General features: G+C 42.5%; 1 protein-coding gene across 3 annotated transcripts in view; it reads right to left on the bottom strand.

Moving 5' to 3' along the window:
• PUM3 (pumilio RNA binding family member 3) overlaps window positions 1–11,671 on the bottom strand; it is a 40,774-nt gene extending 29,103 nt beyond the window's left edge. Inside the window, exons 1-8 of one of the 3 annotated variants that reach the window (XM_089490182.1) lie at window positions 11,534–11,671; window positions 8,872–9,001; window positions 7,018–7,109; window positions 6,095–6,262; window positions 3,751–3,886; window positions 2,061–2,136; window positions 919–1,012; window positions 769–835 (exon numbers count right to left, since the gene is read on the bottom strand). In XM_089490182.1, the coding sequence (XP_089346308.1) occupies window positions 769–835; window positions 919–1,012; window positions 2,061–2,136; window positions 3,751–3,886; window positions 6,095–6,262; window positions 7,018–7,099 (623 nt within the window). In that variant the 5' untranslated portion in view covers window positions 7,100–7,109; window positions 8,872–9,001; window positions 11,534–11,671. Of the gene's footprint in view, window positions 1–768; window positions 836–918; window positions 1,013–2,060; window positions 2,137–3,750; window positions 3,887–6,094; window positions 6,263–7,017; window positions 7,110–8,569; window positions 8,695–8,871; window positions 9,002–11,533 lie in introns of all 3 variants that reach the window. The other 2 variants (XM_089490183.1, XM_089490181.1) reach the window with 2 other exon arrangements.
• Between the last annotated feature and the right edge of the window lie 4,036 nt (window positions 11,672–15,707).

The raw sequence follows: 15,707 nt of genomic DNA, 5'->3' as shown, positions 1-15,707 counted from the left end.
ACAGTATCAAACTCACATTGCTAACTGATCTACAACAGCTAATGTCATTACTAGGAGAAGATACATTACAAATTCAGTATTCATGTAAATCAAACCAATATTTTGGATACTTGTAGCAGATATAAGTAGCAATAAAGAGAGTACTGAAAAGCATGTTAAAAGCAGAAAATGGTAAGGAGACAAGCTGCATGTGACCTGAGATGGTAAACTGTTTATTTGTTTAAAAAGCCCAAGGTGTTTCAGCCTCAATGACAAAAAGGCCTTCTTCAGGGACCTTCAGGGACCTTTGGCAGAATTCACTGGAGTTGAAAACACTCTCCAAAACACAGGACCATTGAGTATAATCATATCATACCATAAACAAACAAACACTTGACCATCCCAGTCATAGCTTGTCTCCTTACCATTTTCAGATATAAATAGCAGCCAGATGCAAGGAGGAGAATAAAGCATTTTCCTTGTCTTACTGAGCAACAGTACTTTGAATAAAAAAAACATAGCCATTGTCCCAACAGGACCACATGCCTATTCTATCAAATCCAGTTTTAATCATCTTGACCACCCTACTTCGATACAGGTTAAATAGTGAACAAACAACTTGTTGTCCAAAAACCTTAATGGTCATGTACATGTTTGTAGCTAGGCATCTTAAGTCTAACATTTCATTTTCTACATGTCAACTCCCCATCGCATGTCTGGTTATCTCAAACTGAAAATAATCATGCAGGCAAAACAAGAACCAAGTATATGGTTATGCAAGGTACCTACCCATAGATGAGAAGTTTCTTCACAATATTTCTAGAATATTTGGATTTGCTTAGTTCAGTGAAACTCTCTGTGGAATGAAAAATCTCAGTGAGATGCAATGGCAACAATGAAGCAATATGCAAATAAAAGCTATATATCTAAAAATTATACCTTTTAATTCTTCAAATACTTCTTGTCTTTGCTTTTCATTGCCATACTGAATGTAACACTGGATGACACGGGTTGAATCATGAGCAAACGCCATCTATGGAGATAAATCAATCAATTTATCCATGTTGTTTAGGTGGTATTGCATTTTATGCATTTATCCTAATACATAAAACTATAGTTATATTTCTGAATTGAGAGTACAGCTGAAGATCTAAAGACAATACATAAAACATGTATAATACAACAAGCAATGTGGTGCTTAAGAACAGTTTAGCCTGAGGCAAGAAATAAACAAATCTGAAGAAAATTGATTTGTTTTCCAATAATTACTGTGCATGGTATCCAAAAATTATCTTTACAATTTCAATTCTGTATACAACTGAAATTTTAAAGGTAATTTTGGACACCCTGCATTTGGCATTCCTAGCATTACTGAACCAAAGTATGTAGTACATACATCTGTTATAAACATGTTTGAAACATAGTAGGACATTTCTTATAAGCCCCTCCCTCATAAAAAAAATTTACAGGGTGCACTTTGGTGCATGTAAGAATTAACTGTCAAACACAGGACAGCAAATTAGTATAATCCAGGTAAATAGGCTTTTCTACCTCCTTGTTTGCCAGAATGCTACTAGCTTTTATGAAATCAGTAGCCTGACTGAAATTTGATTGAAAAGAAAAAGAGTACTTTGCAGTGGTAGGGCAATTGGAGTCATTGGGGAAAAGAGACCACTTATGGGCTCAAAATGTTTGGAGTTAACAAACATTAAAACTGTGACTACATGTCACAGTCTGTTGCATCTGCTGAAAAGCTGTCCTTCAGGGTTGGAAGCATTCAATATGTAAAAAATGTGCAACAGTATGTTATCCAGGCTCCAACAGAAGGGAATTTGTAGAAAATGGCAAAGGAGGTAGAAGTAACTTCTGCTTTCTAAAGGCAGCTTTCTGGACCCCTGCCACAATCATATGAAGTAGGGCAGTACTACCTCTGAATTGCTCATTGCCCTTTTGTTTGTCCAGAAACACCAAAATAGACTAAACATACACTTTTACCATTATTTAGAAACATTTTTTTAAAATTCAAGTATTTTCTTAATTGTTAACAGTTTGGTTGGTTTTTTTACATTTGATCATCTTACATTTTTTATTTTCCCACGAAGAAGCTCTTGAAGTTCACTTAACAGCTTGTCACGTTTTGCTTTGTCACAGTCTTTCCTATGAAAATAAGTAGTTCCAGGGTTAAGCCAACATTTCCCCTTCACAACTGAATTGCTTTGAACTGAAAGAAGCCTCTTGGCTTCTTACATTAGGAAACCATTTTAATATCTTTAAGAAGTGTGGTCAATTAAAATTTAATATATATGAGCAGTCTAAAGATTCCAAATACATTCATCCCTCTGTTTGTGCAGACTCTGAATCCGTGGAGGGAGATAAAATAGGGCACATGCCCACTGGCATGCCCGCGGGCGCCAACGGGGATGCGCCACCATTCAAACCAGGGGGGCTTGAATATTGGCAGATTTCTATTTTCACGGGAGGAGAGATCCAGAACAGATTCCGCACAAAAATGGAGGGGCAACTGATCTTTGCAATCAAGAATGATTCTGGAAAAACACACACTCCAGGTAAAAAAGCTAATATATTGAAGATACAATATGGCATACTCTTTCATTTCAACTCTTGTCTAATGACAAAATAAGGCCTCAGTTAAATTCAGTTAAAGGGATCTGAATCTGAGTTTCCAATAGTCCAGCTAAATACTCAAGAGACCTGTAAGACAAATGGGTGTATCCACATTGCAGAAATAAAGCAGTTTGACATCACTTAGGCCCGTTACAAACGGGCCTAAAAGTGCGTGCTCTTTTCCGGATGCCCCCAACCCTAGCACACATGGAGCGCGCACAAAATGGCAGCGGCCGTTCCATGCGGCCGCCGCCATTACAACGTCACAACCGCGCCGCCTCTATACGGGGCGGAGCAGGCATGACGTTGTCATGCTGCGCCAGGGCACATAGGGCGCCCTTTCCCCAGCCGCAAAAGGAGCTCCAAAACGGAGCTCCTTTTGCCGTTTGCGCTGCTGGGCACAGCCTTCAGACGGCTGCACCCAGCGACGCAGAGGAGAAAGGGGCCAAGCGGCCCCTTTCTCCTCGTCCCCGCCACCGCGGGGTGTCCATGGGGCTTCAAGGACACCCCTTTCCAGGCTGCGGGGAAGGGGCCTTTTGCCGCTTCCCCACAGCCTGGAAAGCGGCGGATTGGGGCCCCAGCGGCTGCCGCTCTGGCCGCTGAGGCCCCAATCCGGCTGGGAAAGAGGCGGGTGCAGGCCGCCACTTTTTGGAGGTCTGTAACCCGCCTTTAACTGTCATGACTCTATCCTACAGAATCCTGGGATCAGCAGCTTGGTGAGGTACCAGAGCATTCTGACTGACCAGGCTGAATACCAAAAGAAACTACTAATCCCAAAATTCCACAGGATGGAGCCATGACAGTTAAAGTGATGTCAGGCTACTTTATTTCTGCAGAGAGGAAGAGCTGCAGGATTTCAGGAAATTCAGCTCAGAGTTTACCTTTTGGTGCAGTTTCCCTTGCATTACAGTATTTTTTATCTTATATTTAAAAAATTCATTGACATGTTTGCTGATTATCAGTAACAAAAATGCTCACTTAATATGTCAACCTATATTCTTAATTTTATAATCCAGCTTTATAATATGAGAGTTAGCAATTCTACAAGTGCACTATAGTGAAAGGTAGAATTATTATTTTCCTCCAAAAGAGAAAATCCAGATATAGTAGTGTGCTGCAGAAAATAAAATTGAAGTCATTTATTACCGCCGGAGTGTTTCCCAAATCTGTTTTCCTTTAAGCACTGCCTCATAGTTGGCTCTGTCATTCAGCTGTCGGCTCTGCTTCAGCTCCTTCTTTTTCTTCTTGATGTCATCCCACTTAGGCTTCTTAGGCTGCAACCCTGATGATAAAAATTAAAATAGACTGTTATGTAGCACACTCATCAGCATTAACTGGTTGATTAACATAATGCCATTTGTTTGATGCTGAATATTCTGCATATGGGATCATATCCAACACCAAGTCATTTCTAACTAATTCTTATTAATTTTGCTTCGGCTTTCTATTTTAGCAATGTCAGCCTTGAGCAAAGAAGGTGACAGCTTATTTTGAAAATCATGCCGATTAGTCTATCTAGCCCAGCATGGTCTATTCTGACATAGGCAGATTATCTGCCACAGCTATTTCACCCAAGCATTTTAACTGCAAAGGTTAAACAAAACATAAAAAACCCAGGCATCTCTGGCATACAAAACAAGTACTCTTGCCATTGCATTTGTGGTGCTTGTATCATCCCCATATTAGAGCCATAGTTTTGCCTAAGAAAACTTCACAAAGGATGATATTGACTTGAAATCTGAACGTTAAGCATATTGCAACAAGCCACAACCTTGGAGTAGAATAGGCTGGGTGAGGCAGGAATCAGCCATGAAGTTGCACAGCAATCTCTGCACCCTCCACAGTCCCACACTGATTGGAAGACTTGGGACCTGCTAATTTTATTATTAACCTGAGCATATTTATTCCCCTCCCCACCTCATTCACGTGCATTCACCATTGTAGTATAGAAGGGGAAAATTAAAATACTCTGGATTCTGGTTCCTGTCTAGTTGAGATGCTTGGAGCATCCTAGTTTAGCAGTAACCAAAGCATCATGCTCCTCGTCCATCTGCATGCAGAAAAGAGCAGTAGGGAGTTTCCTCAGCAAGAGAAAGGTAGGAGTGTGGTAACTAGCATTTTTTATTTTCACTATCAATATTCTAATCACTAGGATGTATTGAAATCACTAGGACTCAAAGAATAAGATCAAGAACAACGTGAATGCACAGTATGATCAAAATGTTATTGTAGTCACTCATGAACAAATGACAAAGTGGGGGGAGTAAAACACAGTGTCAAAAATAAGCTATGATGAAAGAGAAAATAATAAAAAAGCATAATATTTTTGGGAGTACATGAAAAAATAGTGGCTTACCATAGTGGCTTACTGTATATACTTGACCATAAGTCAACCTCATGTATAAGTCAGGGGCAGGTTTGGGGTCAAAATTATATGCCCTGTGGATAGGTCTAGGGTTAAACTTAGGGTCTCAGCACCCTTCCTCCATCTTCCACAAACTGGCTGTCCCCTCAGGAGACAGTTGGGCTGGGGAAGAAGCTTGAGGGGCGAGCACCTGCCTTTCCTCCATCTCCGTAGTCAGCTGTCCTCTCAGTAAGGCTTGCCCTCCTTCCTCCTCTCCACCCTGGCATCCTCCGAGGGGCAGCCAGGCTGAGGCTTGGGGGGGGGGGGCTCGCCCTCCGTCCTCCTATCCACCCTGGCTGTCCTGAGGAGCAGCCAGGCTGAGGACAAGGTTTGAGCAACAAGCTCTTGCCCTGCCTCGTTTTCCACAGCCCGGCTTTCCCTTTGGGATACAGCCAGGTGGGAAAGAGAGTATTATCACATTGACTCATGTATCACAAAAAAGCAGGTCCTTCACCTGGCACCAAAAAGATCACGAAGAGTGTAACAGGCAAACCTTTTTGGGGAGGCTTTTTTATTCCAGGGCTACCCAGCTGGAATAGATCTAGATCAGGATGGGCAATTGTTTGTTGATGCCACTTTCTCAAGAAGTATGAAAAAGAAAAGGCTAGGACCACTCCTTTTCTCAATGAAGCATTTACAGCCTCCTTAGCTAAAACCACCAAGCATGAAACAGTGAAATTCCAGAGGAACTAGTCAAAGAGGGGATATTTAGAGTCTTCATCTGCTTCATGCTAATGTGGCTGCACTTTTTCCCTCTGTGCTGCTTGACTGAAAACCCAACAGGCCTGGTAGGTGTACCTAACCCTGAAAATATTTGATGTCAAATATAGATGTCGATCAGTTGGGGGCAAGCTTCCACACCCTTTGCAGCTTTCAAAAGCATCCCTTCTGACCTTAATGTTATAGTATTCCACCCCCACCAACACACTCACAGAACAGCCCTTGAAGCTGTATCTCCTTTTCAGGCACACTGATTTCTGGATGCAGGCATTCTTTTTAAAAAATGCATCTCAAAAGAGTAACATCCAACTGCTATGCAAAAGGACTTTTTTATGAACACATCTTTAAGAGGAAAAAAAATCTTACCTCCTTCTTTGTCATCTTGAAGTTTGCGTTTCCTGGATAACTTTTCTAAGAGTTGTTTACTCTTGAATTGTTTTGTACCTGTTTTACCAGGTTTTTTGTTTCCTCTCTCAAATTTCTTGGATTTAAATTTGGGTTTGCCTTCTTCACCTTCTTTTTTATTGAACCTCTCTGCAGGATCAAGATTTCAGCATTAAAGAAAAAAGATTAAACAGTAATATATGTATTGGTATGTAAGATTATTCTCTCCCCGCCCCCATCCAGCCACGATATTTTAATTCAGCATTTCTTCTTACCTTCACCATAAATTAAATTCAAATGGACTTGAGCAGTACAATTCATACTGTATTTCTGAAATTCCTAGTGACAAGTAATATTTTTCATCATAAGGAACACACAGTACATAAAAGCCTTTGTGTGCAAGTCTCCTCATGTGAGCCTGTTGGTTTTCACTATGTTTTCTGGAGTTCTGTGGTGGCATGAAGAGATGAATGCATCTACATAGCTATTAACCAAATTAATGCTATAATTTTGTATATTTCAATAAGCTAAATATTGTATCATTTCCTTTTTAGGGATAAACCCCCTGACTTTTAAAACATCCAGGTAGCATTTCAAATGGAAACAACTTTTTTCCTGTATTCTGCTCAATCATCCAGTTTGCCTTCAATATTATGTACTATTTATGTACGTTTGCTCTGGGATAATGATAAATCAGAAACAACTTCAAGCCACAACAACAACAACAACAACAACATTAATTGTCTCAGCTGTATATCAACCCAACCTGGCAATTTCCAGATATTCTGGATTATAATTCCCATGAGTCTAGCATTGCTGGTGCTTAAGAATTAAGGAAGCAATGCTCCAAAATATCTGGGGAGCACCAGGCTGGGGAAGACTGTCTTATCATTGATTGGTCTTACCATTATTCTTTTTAAACTTCTTTCTACCTCCGCCTGCCTTCCCACCTTGGCCTATGAACTTCCTTTTACCTTTGGCTTCCATTTGGTTAGTGCTGCAAAACACAAAAGATAATAGTGATTCGTTGTGAATATTATATCACTATATTATGTACTTCTTTATCTACTGAGCGTGAAAGAAAGGCCTCTCTTGAGCTATGGGGGAGGACATTACAATTTTGGGCCTCTGAAGTTCTACCAATGTATATCCCCCAAGTCCTGAGAGTTGCACAGTTTGCTGTAAACTAAAACAGGAAGTCAACAATCCATTTCAAATATCTGAGTTTAGATTTATTTTGATTACATGCCCCATCTTCCTTTGCAAGAATTTGGCATCAAAACTACTAATGAACAAATGGTGTTTGATAAAGGGTGTACATAGGCTTGCCATATCCCGCCTGGGGGCGGGACCTTCCCGGTTTGGGGCGGGGCTGCACGGTCCCGCCCCAGTTTGGCCCCGCCCCCGGGATTGCCCCTGCTCCCGGGTGAGATATGGCAAGCTGAGGGAGGCTTTCCCTTGCTGCTTGGGCCCAGGCCCAGAGGGAAAGCCTCCCTGAAGGGGAGGAGTCCCTCCCTGCTTGGGCTCCGCCCCCGCCGAGGGTGGGGCCCAGGCCCAGAGGAAAAGCCTCCCTGAAGGGGAGGAGTCCCTCCCTGGTTGGGCTCCGCCCCCGCCGAGGGTGGGGCCCAGGCCCAGAGGAAAAGCCTCCCTGAAGGGGAGGAGTCCCTCCCCGCCTGGGCTCCGCCCCCACCGAGGGAAGGGCCCAGGCCCAGAGGGAAAGCCTCGGAGGCTCCTATTCAAATGTAGGACACACAAAAAAATGTGTCCTACATTTGAACATGTTGTCCTACATTTGTCCCGGTTTGGAGGTCCTGATGAATGGCAACCCTAGGTTTACAGTGTGTAGGGAATATAAACGTTTGTCACATCAGATCAGCATGAGAAGCAGATGAAGAAGCCAACAAAATATACTGATTCTCCTATGATAAAAATAGAAAGTGATGAAGAAACTAAATAGCATGACAATCTGTACACCCCTTTATTATATAAACAACACCACTGAGAACTCAAGACAATAACTTGGCAGCACTAATGCCCTGTACTATATGCCCTTTGGAATATATTTTCATACTAATATTTGAAACTTTAAATGGTTTGGAATCGTGTTTTGTATGCCCACTGTGACAAATATGTACACAAACATACCTGTAATCATAGTTATTTCATAGAACTTGGTGAGTCTACATGCTGTAAATGCCTTTCTCACAACCTTAGCATTATGCATTTACACATGCCTCTTGTGGTTTTAATCTAGTAGTCAAGAAAAGGGAGCCATCTATCTGGCCCTTTCCTTCCCCTGAATGGCCTTTCATAGCCTTGCACGTAAGTCAATTAAGGCATACTTCTATAACCCCTGGGAAGGCATCACAAGGGGCACAGATTTTTCAGATCTTTAACCTCGTGTTAACAACCCCCGTACCTTCTCACATAGAAATTTCCACAAATGCTGCTTCTTACCAACACTGAGGGGGTGGGAGGATGCTTTACATGGGACCTGCTGGGGAGGATTAGGGAAGGCATGAACCCATGCAATTCAAAGTCTTCTCAGTTTCCTGACCCATCCCAGGAAATATATGTAGGTCCTGGAGACAAAGAGTTTATAATTATCCTCCTCCATGAAAGATGGGCAGTGAGGGGAGAAAAATAATGTCTCTTCCCTTTGTTCCTGGCAGGATTTGGATTTCTGATACGCTTTCTTGTCTATCCCTCTGGAAAGATTGCTCTGTAATGTTACTAAGCACACCAACATGTTTACTAACCTGGCAATGATCTGTGTCACAGCGGCAGCCAAAAAGCAAGGAAACAACCAATGCTGTTTGACATGCCAGTGCTGTCGGCTTCCTGCCAACTGGCTGGAGGAATTCTAGGAGCTGTGGTCTAAAAAAGTAACTGTGGAACAACCGCAACAGTCCATTTATGTGTGATTACATTTGCTTTTCACAAGGCTGAGAGAGAACTGTTGTACTCTACCCTAAGCCTTAAGATACATCTGCATTTGAAGAAAAATAATTATTTTAAAATAAATTAAATAATTAACTGGAGATACATCTGCACTGCAGAAATAATCAAGTTTGACACTACTTTAACTGTCATGGCTTAATTCTATGGAGTTCTGGGATTTTTCTGACTGACTGCAGGAGGAAATGCAGGACAGTGGGTCTATATGACACAGAACAAAATTAAGACTAGCATGGTGCCCCCCCCCCATTACCTATAGTCCTCCATTCTGACAAGAGGCAGCTGTTCACACGTGCATCCTCTGTACAATGTGGTGCAGTGGCTATTAGCAAGAGTTGCTTGTTTCTGAGGTCAGAAGAAGATGCTCAGCCCTGAGCACAAGGCTGGGTGCCTCATTCTAACCTCACAGCAACTGACTTGCAGTGGTGGCAGCCAGGATGCATTATAAACAGCTGCCCAACATTAGAACTGAGAGCTCAGGATCTTCCAGGAAGATACGGAGCAAGTGGTGAGTTTTTAAAAAGTCACTATGGCCTGTTACAGACTGCCAAAATAAAGCTGCTTCGGGTCTCTTTGGAGGTATGCTATTTAAATGATGCATGGGTCCTAAGAGTCTGGAGGTCGCGCCAAAGCCACACTCCATTCCTAAGCACCGGAGTGCAGCTTTTGGTGCAGCTTCTGGATTCTTAGGATGCATGCATCATTTAAATAGCATACCTCCAAAGAGACCCAAAGCAGCTTTATTTTGGCAGTCTGTAACAGACCTAAAAGAGGGTTATACCCCTGTACTGGTGCTAAATGTACCGGATGTTGTCTGCACTGTTCGCACCAGAACCAGGATTTTGGCCATACATCGTCCACACTCCCCACTGAGAGGATGGGAGAGGACATTTTATTTGGCTGGTTCACACTCCTGAAATAAGAGTGCTCAAAAAAGGTTTTGTGGCTGTATACTGCAGCAGCAGCAACAGAATACTTAGTGCTATTCCAGAAAGAGACCAATAATAATAGCAATAATAACAATCACGTCCGCACAACACTGCTTACATCATAAGAATATTTAAATATTCCCACACAGCAGGGTTTACTTTAAACTTTTTGTCCTACTGCACAACTATCTTAAAACACAAGAAATCTTTTGTCCTGATCAATATATTGCTAGCAGACTGTGGGTATTGATCAGATGGCAAACAAAACAACAGCTACTGCCTATTTACAGCAGGTGCTATTCAATCTCCTGGGAAGGCACACATTCTCCAGACAAATAGATTTCTGTAACAATATGGGAAGGAAAACAAAGAAGAAAATAGAGGTACTAATTGCAGAAGAGAAAGCCTGAAATTGAACAGGGTGGACACTGCTAACTCCCTGGATGCGTCTGCACTGACCAGAGAGCACCTAACAACAACATGTCACAACTACCACCATTACATTCAGTGGTATACAGGAATTAGGATTTATGAGTACCATGAGTACTGAGGATATTGACAAACTGGAGTGTGTCCAAAGGAGGGCAACCAAAATGGTGAAGGGTCTGGAAACCATGCCCTATGAGGAAAGACTTAGGGAGCTGGGGATGTTTAGCCTGGAGAAAAGAAGGTTAAAAGGTGACATGATAGCCCTGTTTATATATTTGAAGGAGTGTCATATTGAGGAGGGAGCAAGCTTGTTTTCTGCTGCTCCAGAGACTAGGACCCAATGGAGCAATGGATGCAAGCTCCAGGAAAAGAGATTCCACCTCAACATTAGGAGGAACTTCCTGACAGTAAGGGCTGTTTGACAGTGGAAGACACTCCTTTGGAGAGTGGTGGAGTCTCCCTCCTTGAAGGTCTTTAAACAGAGGCTGGATGGCCATCTGTTGGGATGCTTTCACTATGAGTTCTGCATGGCTGCATGGCAGAATGGGGTTGGGCTGGATGGCCCTTATGGTCTCTTCCAACTCTAGGATTCTATTCTAGGATTCTAAGTGAAGGTGAACATTTGGGGGGGGGGGGATATGCTGCTTACAATGACTTCAATCGTCTTTTGTGTCTCCCTCCCCCTTTTTATTTTTTCTTTATCTATTATTTTTAAGAGAGATAAGAACTCTATGACTCTACGACTGCAGTTCCCAAACCTCGACCCCAAAGGTATGTTGGACTTCAGCTCCCAGAATCCCCGACTGTTGGCCAAGCTGGCTGGGGCTCCTGGGAGTTGTAGTCCAAAACGGACTGGGGGTGAACCAAAGCTTTGGGGGAATCTCTGTTTTATGACTACAAAAACAATAACAACAACAAGATTGCTAAGGATTGTGGGATGAAAGGAGGTGGATGGCGGGGTCCCTATGGAGTCAGTCCACTTGTGTCCTCACTGAACACAATGAACAACTACCGCAACCTCCACAACTGATAAGAGTAGACACACTCCTGGCCCCTCAGCCCCGAAAGAGAGAGACACACAGTCCTCCATCCCAGCTATACTCACACTCTCAGGGTCCCCACGTGTTCCCACTTCCTCTCTTTGCCCCGTGGGCTGACGAGAGTTTTGGCGCCGCGACAGTGTCGCAAAGAAGCCGCCGTAAAGCCAAGGAGTCGCGCCGCTTTCAACTCAACGTTCGGTCCTTTCTGGAGGACCGAAAGGGACCCACCATAGAGATTTGAAGATAGACTGGTCTCCTCCCATTCGGCTCTCGGTGCTGCAGAGAACCAGCGAGAGCGGGCGGAGAAGGTTATGCGCATGCGTTGTCAGCTGGGAATTCCCTCAGCTTTACTTTGGTGCGCAGAGGTAGAAAGTGTAGAATTAAAGGCGGCTCTTGGCTTCCGGGTTCATTTTGAGGCGTGGGAGGGAATAAGAGATCCTTTATTTATAAGAGGTCCCTTTAATGTACTGGTCCCCCAAACTGTGCCCTTTGACAGTTTTGGACTTCAGCTCCCAGAAGCCTCAGCCATGTTGTCCAATGGTGTGGGATTCTGGGAGCTGAAGTCCAAAATCTCTTCAAGCGCACACTTTTGGGACCACTGTTATAATATAAAGGGTCCAGCTGTTGTCCCCAAATTGTGTCTTTTGAGAGATTTTGGACTTCAATTCCCAGAAGCCTCAGCCATGTTGGCCAATAGTCTGGGATTCTGGGGGATGGAGTCCAAAATCCTTTAAAGGGCACAGTTTGGTTGCCATTGCTTTAATGGGCCTATTGAAGCCCATTGAACCAAATGGGATTTCCTTCTGAGCTGAATATGATTGGAGTTATGCTACTTCTGTTAGTATGTTAAAACACACACACACCAAAAGCCATGAAGTTGCTGTCAGAACCCCTTCATTCATTTATTCATTCGGGGTTCTGTCATGATGATATAAGGAGTTTAGATTAAGTCATCTAAGTTAGTAATTAGTTACATGCACATTGATGATAGGTACATACAACCTTCATCTTGTTGTATGACGTGTTGGAATGTTTGAAGGCAGACTAGTTAAAGCTGCTGATCATATTTAGTAGTGAACTTATATATATATATGTGTGTGTGTGTGTGTGTGTGCGCGCCCATATATATTCTTATATATAAATATAGATCTTAGAGTGTCTTAGCAATATATATATATGGATTAAATAAAAGTATGTATCTGTAGGACTCAATTGAATAAGCATTGTGGGAAATGCCCTTCTGCGGCCATGATTTGTAATGGAATGTGTCACGTAAGCAAAACATAGGCTAACAGGACAAAGAATCTTTCACACCCTGAGAAAGATTTACAACTGAGAGAGGTTCCACAGATACAAGTCATCAATTAAGCATCAATAGCTTTCCCAAGACAGAGGATGTCCGGAGACCAAATGATGCTCGCATTGGGTTGCTTTGATGTAGGGCTCCAAGGCTCCACTGAGAGGGGGGGTGATTTGGGGAGGACATCTGAGAGGGAAAGGGAAAAAAGGGTGGGAGGCACAGGTCGTTTAAAATTAAGGCTTCCCCTTGTGTGCCTCAGGTTCTTCAAAGACGTGGCCAGGAATGTTTCTACCTTATCTTTTACAATAAACTTTCTGATTTACTTGAAGTTTGTCGTGGATTATTGGTCAGAACAATCCCAAGTCTCACAGTTGCCACATGTAACTTGGGGGAAGGAGTGCATGGATGCTGAAGGTGGCCATTGAATTAGAATCATATAGACTCCTAGAGTTGGAAGAGACGACAAGATCCAGTCCAACCCCATTCTGCCATGCAGGAACTCCCAATCAAGATTAGACTTATCTCTGCTACACCTTGGACTCATCTACACTTTGACACCACTTTCTGTAGCTCAGTGCTATGGAATACTGGGATGTATAGCTTGTTGTGGCACCAGAGCTCTCTCTGACAGAGAAGGCTGAATGTCTCACAAAAACTACAAACCCCAGAATTCCATAGGATTGTGCCTTGGCAGCAGTTAAAGCGGTGTCAACCCGCATTAATTCTGCTGTGTAGACCCAGCTGCTGCCAACTCATCCAAGGCCCATCACAGTCATCCCTCTTCTCCTGTCACCCAATCTGAATATGAGACAGTGGTCCAAAACACACTGCAGAAATAATCCACTTTGAGAGCGCTTTAACTGCCCTGGCTCAATGCAAGGGAATCCTGGGAGCTGTAGTTTTTAAGACATGTAGCCTTCTCTGACAGAGCTCTGGTGCCACAATAAACTATAACCCTCAGGATTCCTTAACACTTAAAGTGGACTCAAACTGAATTATTTTTGCAGTGTGTTTTGGACTAATTTGCCTCAGCCTTCTCCTCCTCTTCCTCCTCCTCCTCCTCCTCCAATACGGGGTATAAATACTGAACAAATTATTCCTCCAGTCTAGAATAGAAAGTTAAGGAAACATAGGAGAATGCTTGCCCATAGGGAAACATTTCTACGTTTCCCTATAAGCAAGTATTCCCCAATGTATCTCTATGGGCAAGTATTCTGGAATGTTTCCCTATATGGCCAAGTATGGTTTCCCTATGGGCAAGTACTGACATTTGTTTTAGTACGTCCCCATTTTGTAGTCATAAAAGACACCATGGATAGGTTTGGGAGTGGAACAGGGTACTAACAAAACCTGGCCTTTAACAGTGAACTTTAACAAGGCAATGTCACCATAGAAAATGATCACAACCCCTCTAATTCCCCATCACTTTAGAGATACTACTGCAAGGTGGGAAGGTGTCCTCACCGCAAAAGAGGACTAGGCACTGCAAAATGTAGGAGATGCCAGGAAAAAACGGAGGACATGACAACACGTAAAAGAGACAAACACTTCTATAAATGTGAAGTCAAAGGCTTTCATAGCCGGCATAGTTTTCAGAAGGCTGAAATGTAGGACATGTCCTGGAAAAGGAGGACATCTGGTCACCCTGTGCTATGAACTTGTGGACTGCTACCTCTAAGTCCGAATTAAAGACAGTTCTGTTCAGGGAAGCCTTCCAACTCTCATCTTGACTTCATGACTGTATGATTTTATGATTGACTATTCGTATTAATTTGTATTTTTTTAACCTACTGTTTAAACTTATTCTAGTGATATTTCATTAATTTCATAACTTCTTGTTGCTGGTTTTAGACTGTATGTGGTAGGCAGGCTTTTATTTGTATTTGGGATTGTTTTGCTCTGTAAAGTGCTGTGTAAATTCTATGGCACTCTAATAATAATAATAATAATAATAATAATACCTTTACTAAGAAAGTGAAGATACTAAATAAACAAATTAATTGCTTTGGAGCCATAGGCTTTTCCTTCCTACCCCCCCCCCCCCGCTTCCTTTTGTTTTTTTAAGTCCTGTTTCAAAAGTATTTGAGACTTGACTGGGATTAAATTTGCTTTCTTCAACATCAAAGCGAAATGGCATAGGGATAGCAACAGTGGAGTCTATCAGACAAGGGGAATTGGAAGTATTTGCTATGCTCACATTTCCTTGGTAACTTGGTAGCAGAGAAGGCTAAATGTCTCCCAGAATTACAGTTCCCAGAATTCCTTAGCACTAAGCCAGGGCAGTTAAAGCGGTCTCCAACTGAATTATTTCTGCAATGTGTTTTGGTCCATAGAGAGCCAGCTTGTCACAGTAGTTTGAGTGTTGGACTACGACTCTGGAGATCAACGCTTAAATCTCCACCTGGCCATGGAAACCCACAGCAACTCACACTCTCTCAGCTTCAAATGAAAGCAATAGCAAACCGCCTTTGAACAAATCTTGCCAAGAAAGCCCTGTTATAGGGTCACTTTAGGGTTGCGGTAAGTTGGAAATGGCTTGAGGGCACACAACAATAACAAGGTACATATATTCACCACCAGATGTCACTGGCATCTCACATACTATCACCTTTGGCCATTTCACAAGACCTGATAGATAATATTTACATGACGTGCAAAGGTCAAAACAACTAATATAACAGGGGTCAGGAACTGTGACCCTCCAGATATTATTTTTTTGCTAGCTGTTGTGCTGGCATAGCCAGTTGTACTGGATTGTGGGGAATAGTAACAGCACCTGATGAAGTGGACTCTTATGTTCAATACTTTAATAAATGTGTGCCATTAAAAATGTGTTCATCTTTAAGGGCCACAAGCTTCTGAGTTGTTTTTCCTGAAATAGATTGACATAAATATCCCTCTCTGGAAAACTGTGCTTTGTTTAATGCAGTTCACTTTCA

The sequence above is a fragment of the Sceloporus occidentalis genome, unplaced genomic scaffold, assembly GCF_023333645.1.
Source record: "Sceloporus occidentalis isolate IW3139 unplaced genomic scaffold, rSceOcc1.0.p SCAF_1, whole genome shotgun sequence".
In the NCBI taxonomy this organism is placed as follows: Eukaryota; Metazoa; Chordata; class Lepidosauria; order Squamata; family Phrynosomatidae; genus Sceloporus; species Sceloporus occidentalis.
This window is presented reverse-complemented; position numbering and strand designations above follow the sequence as displayed.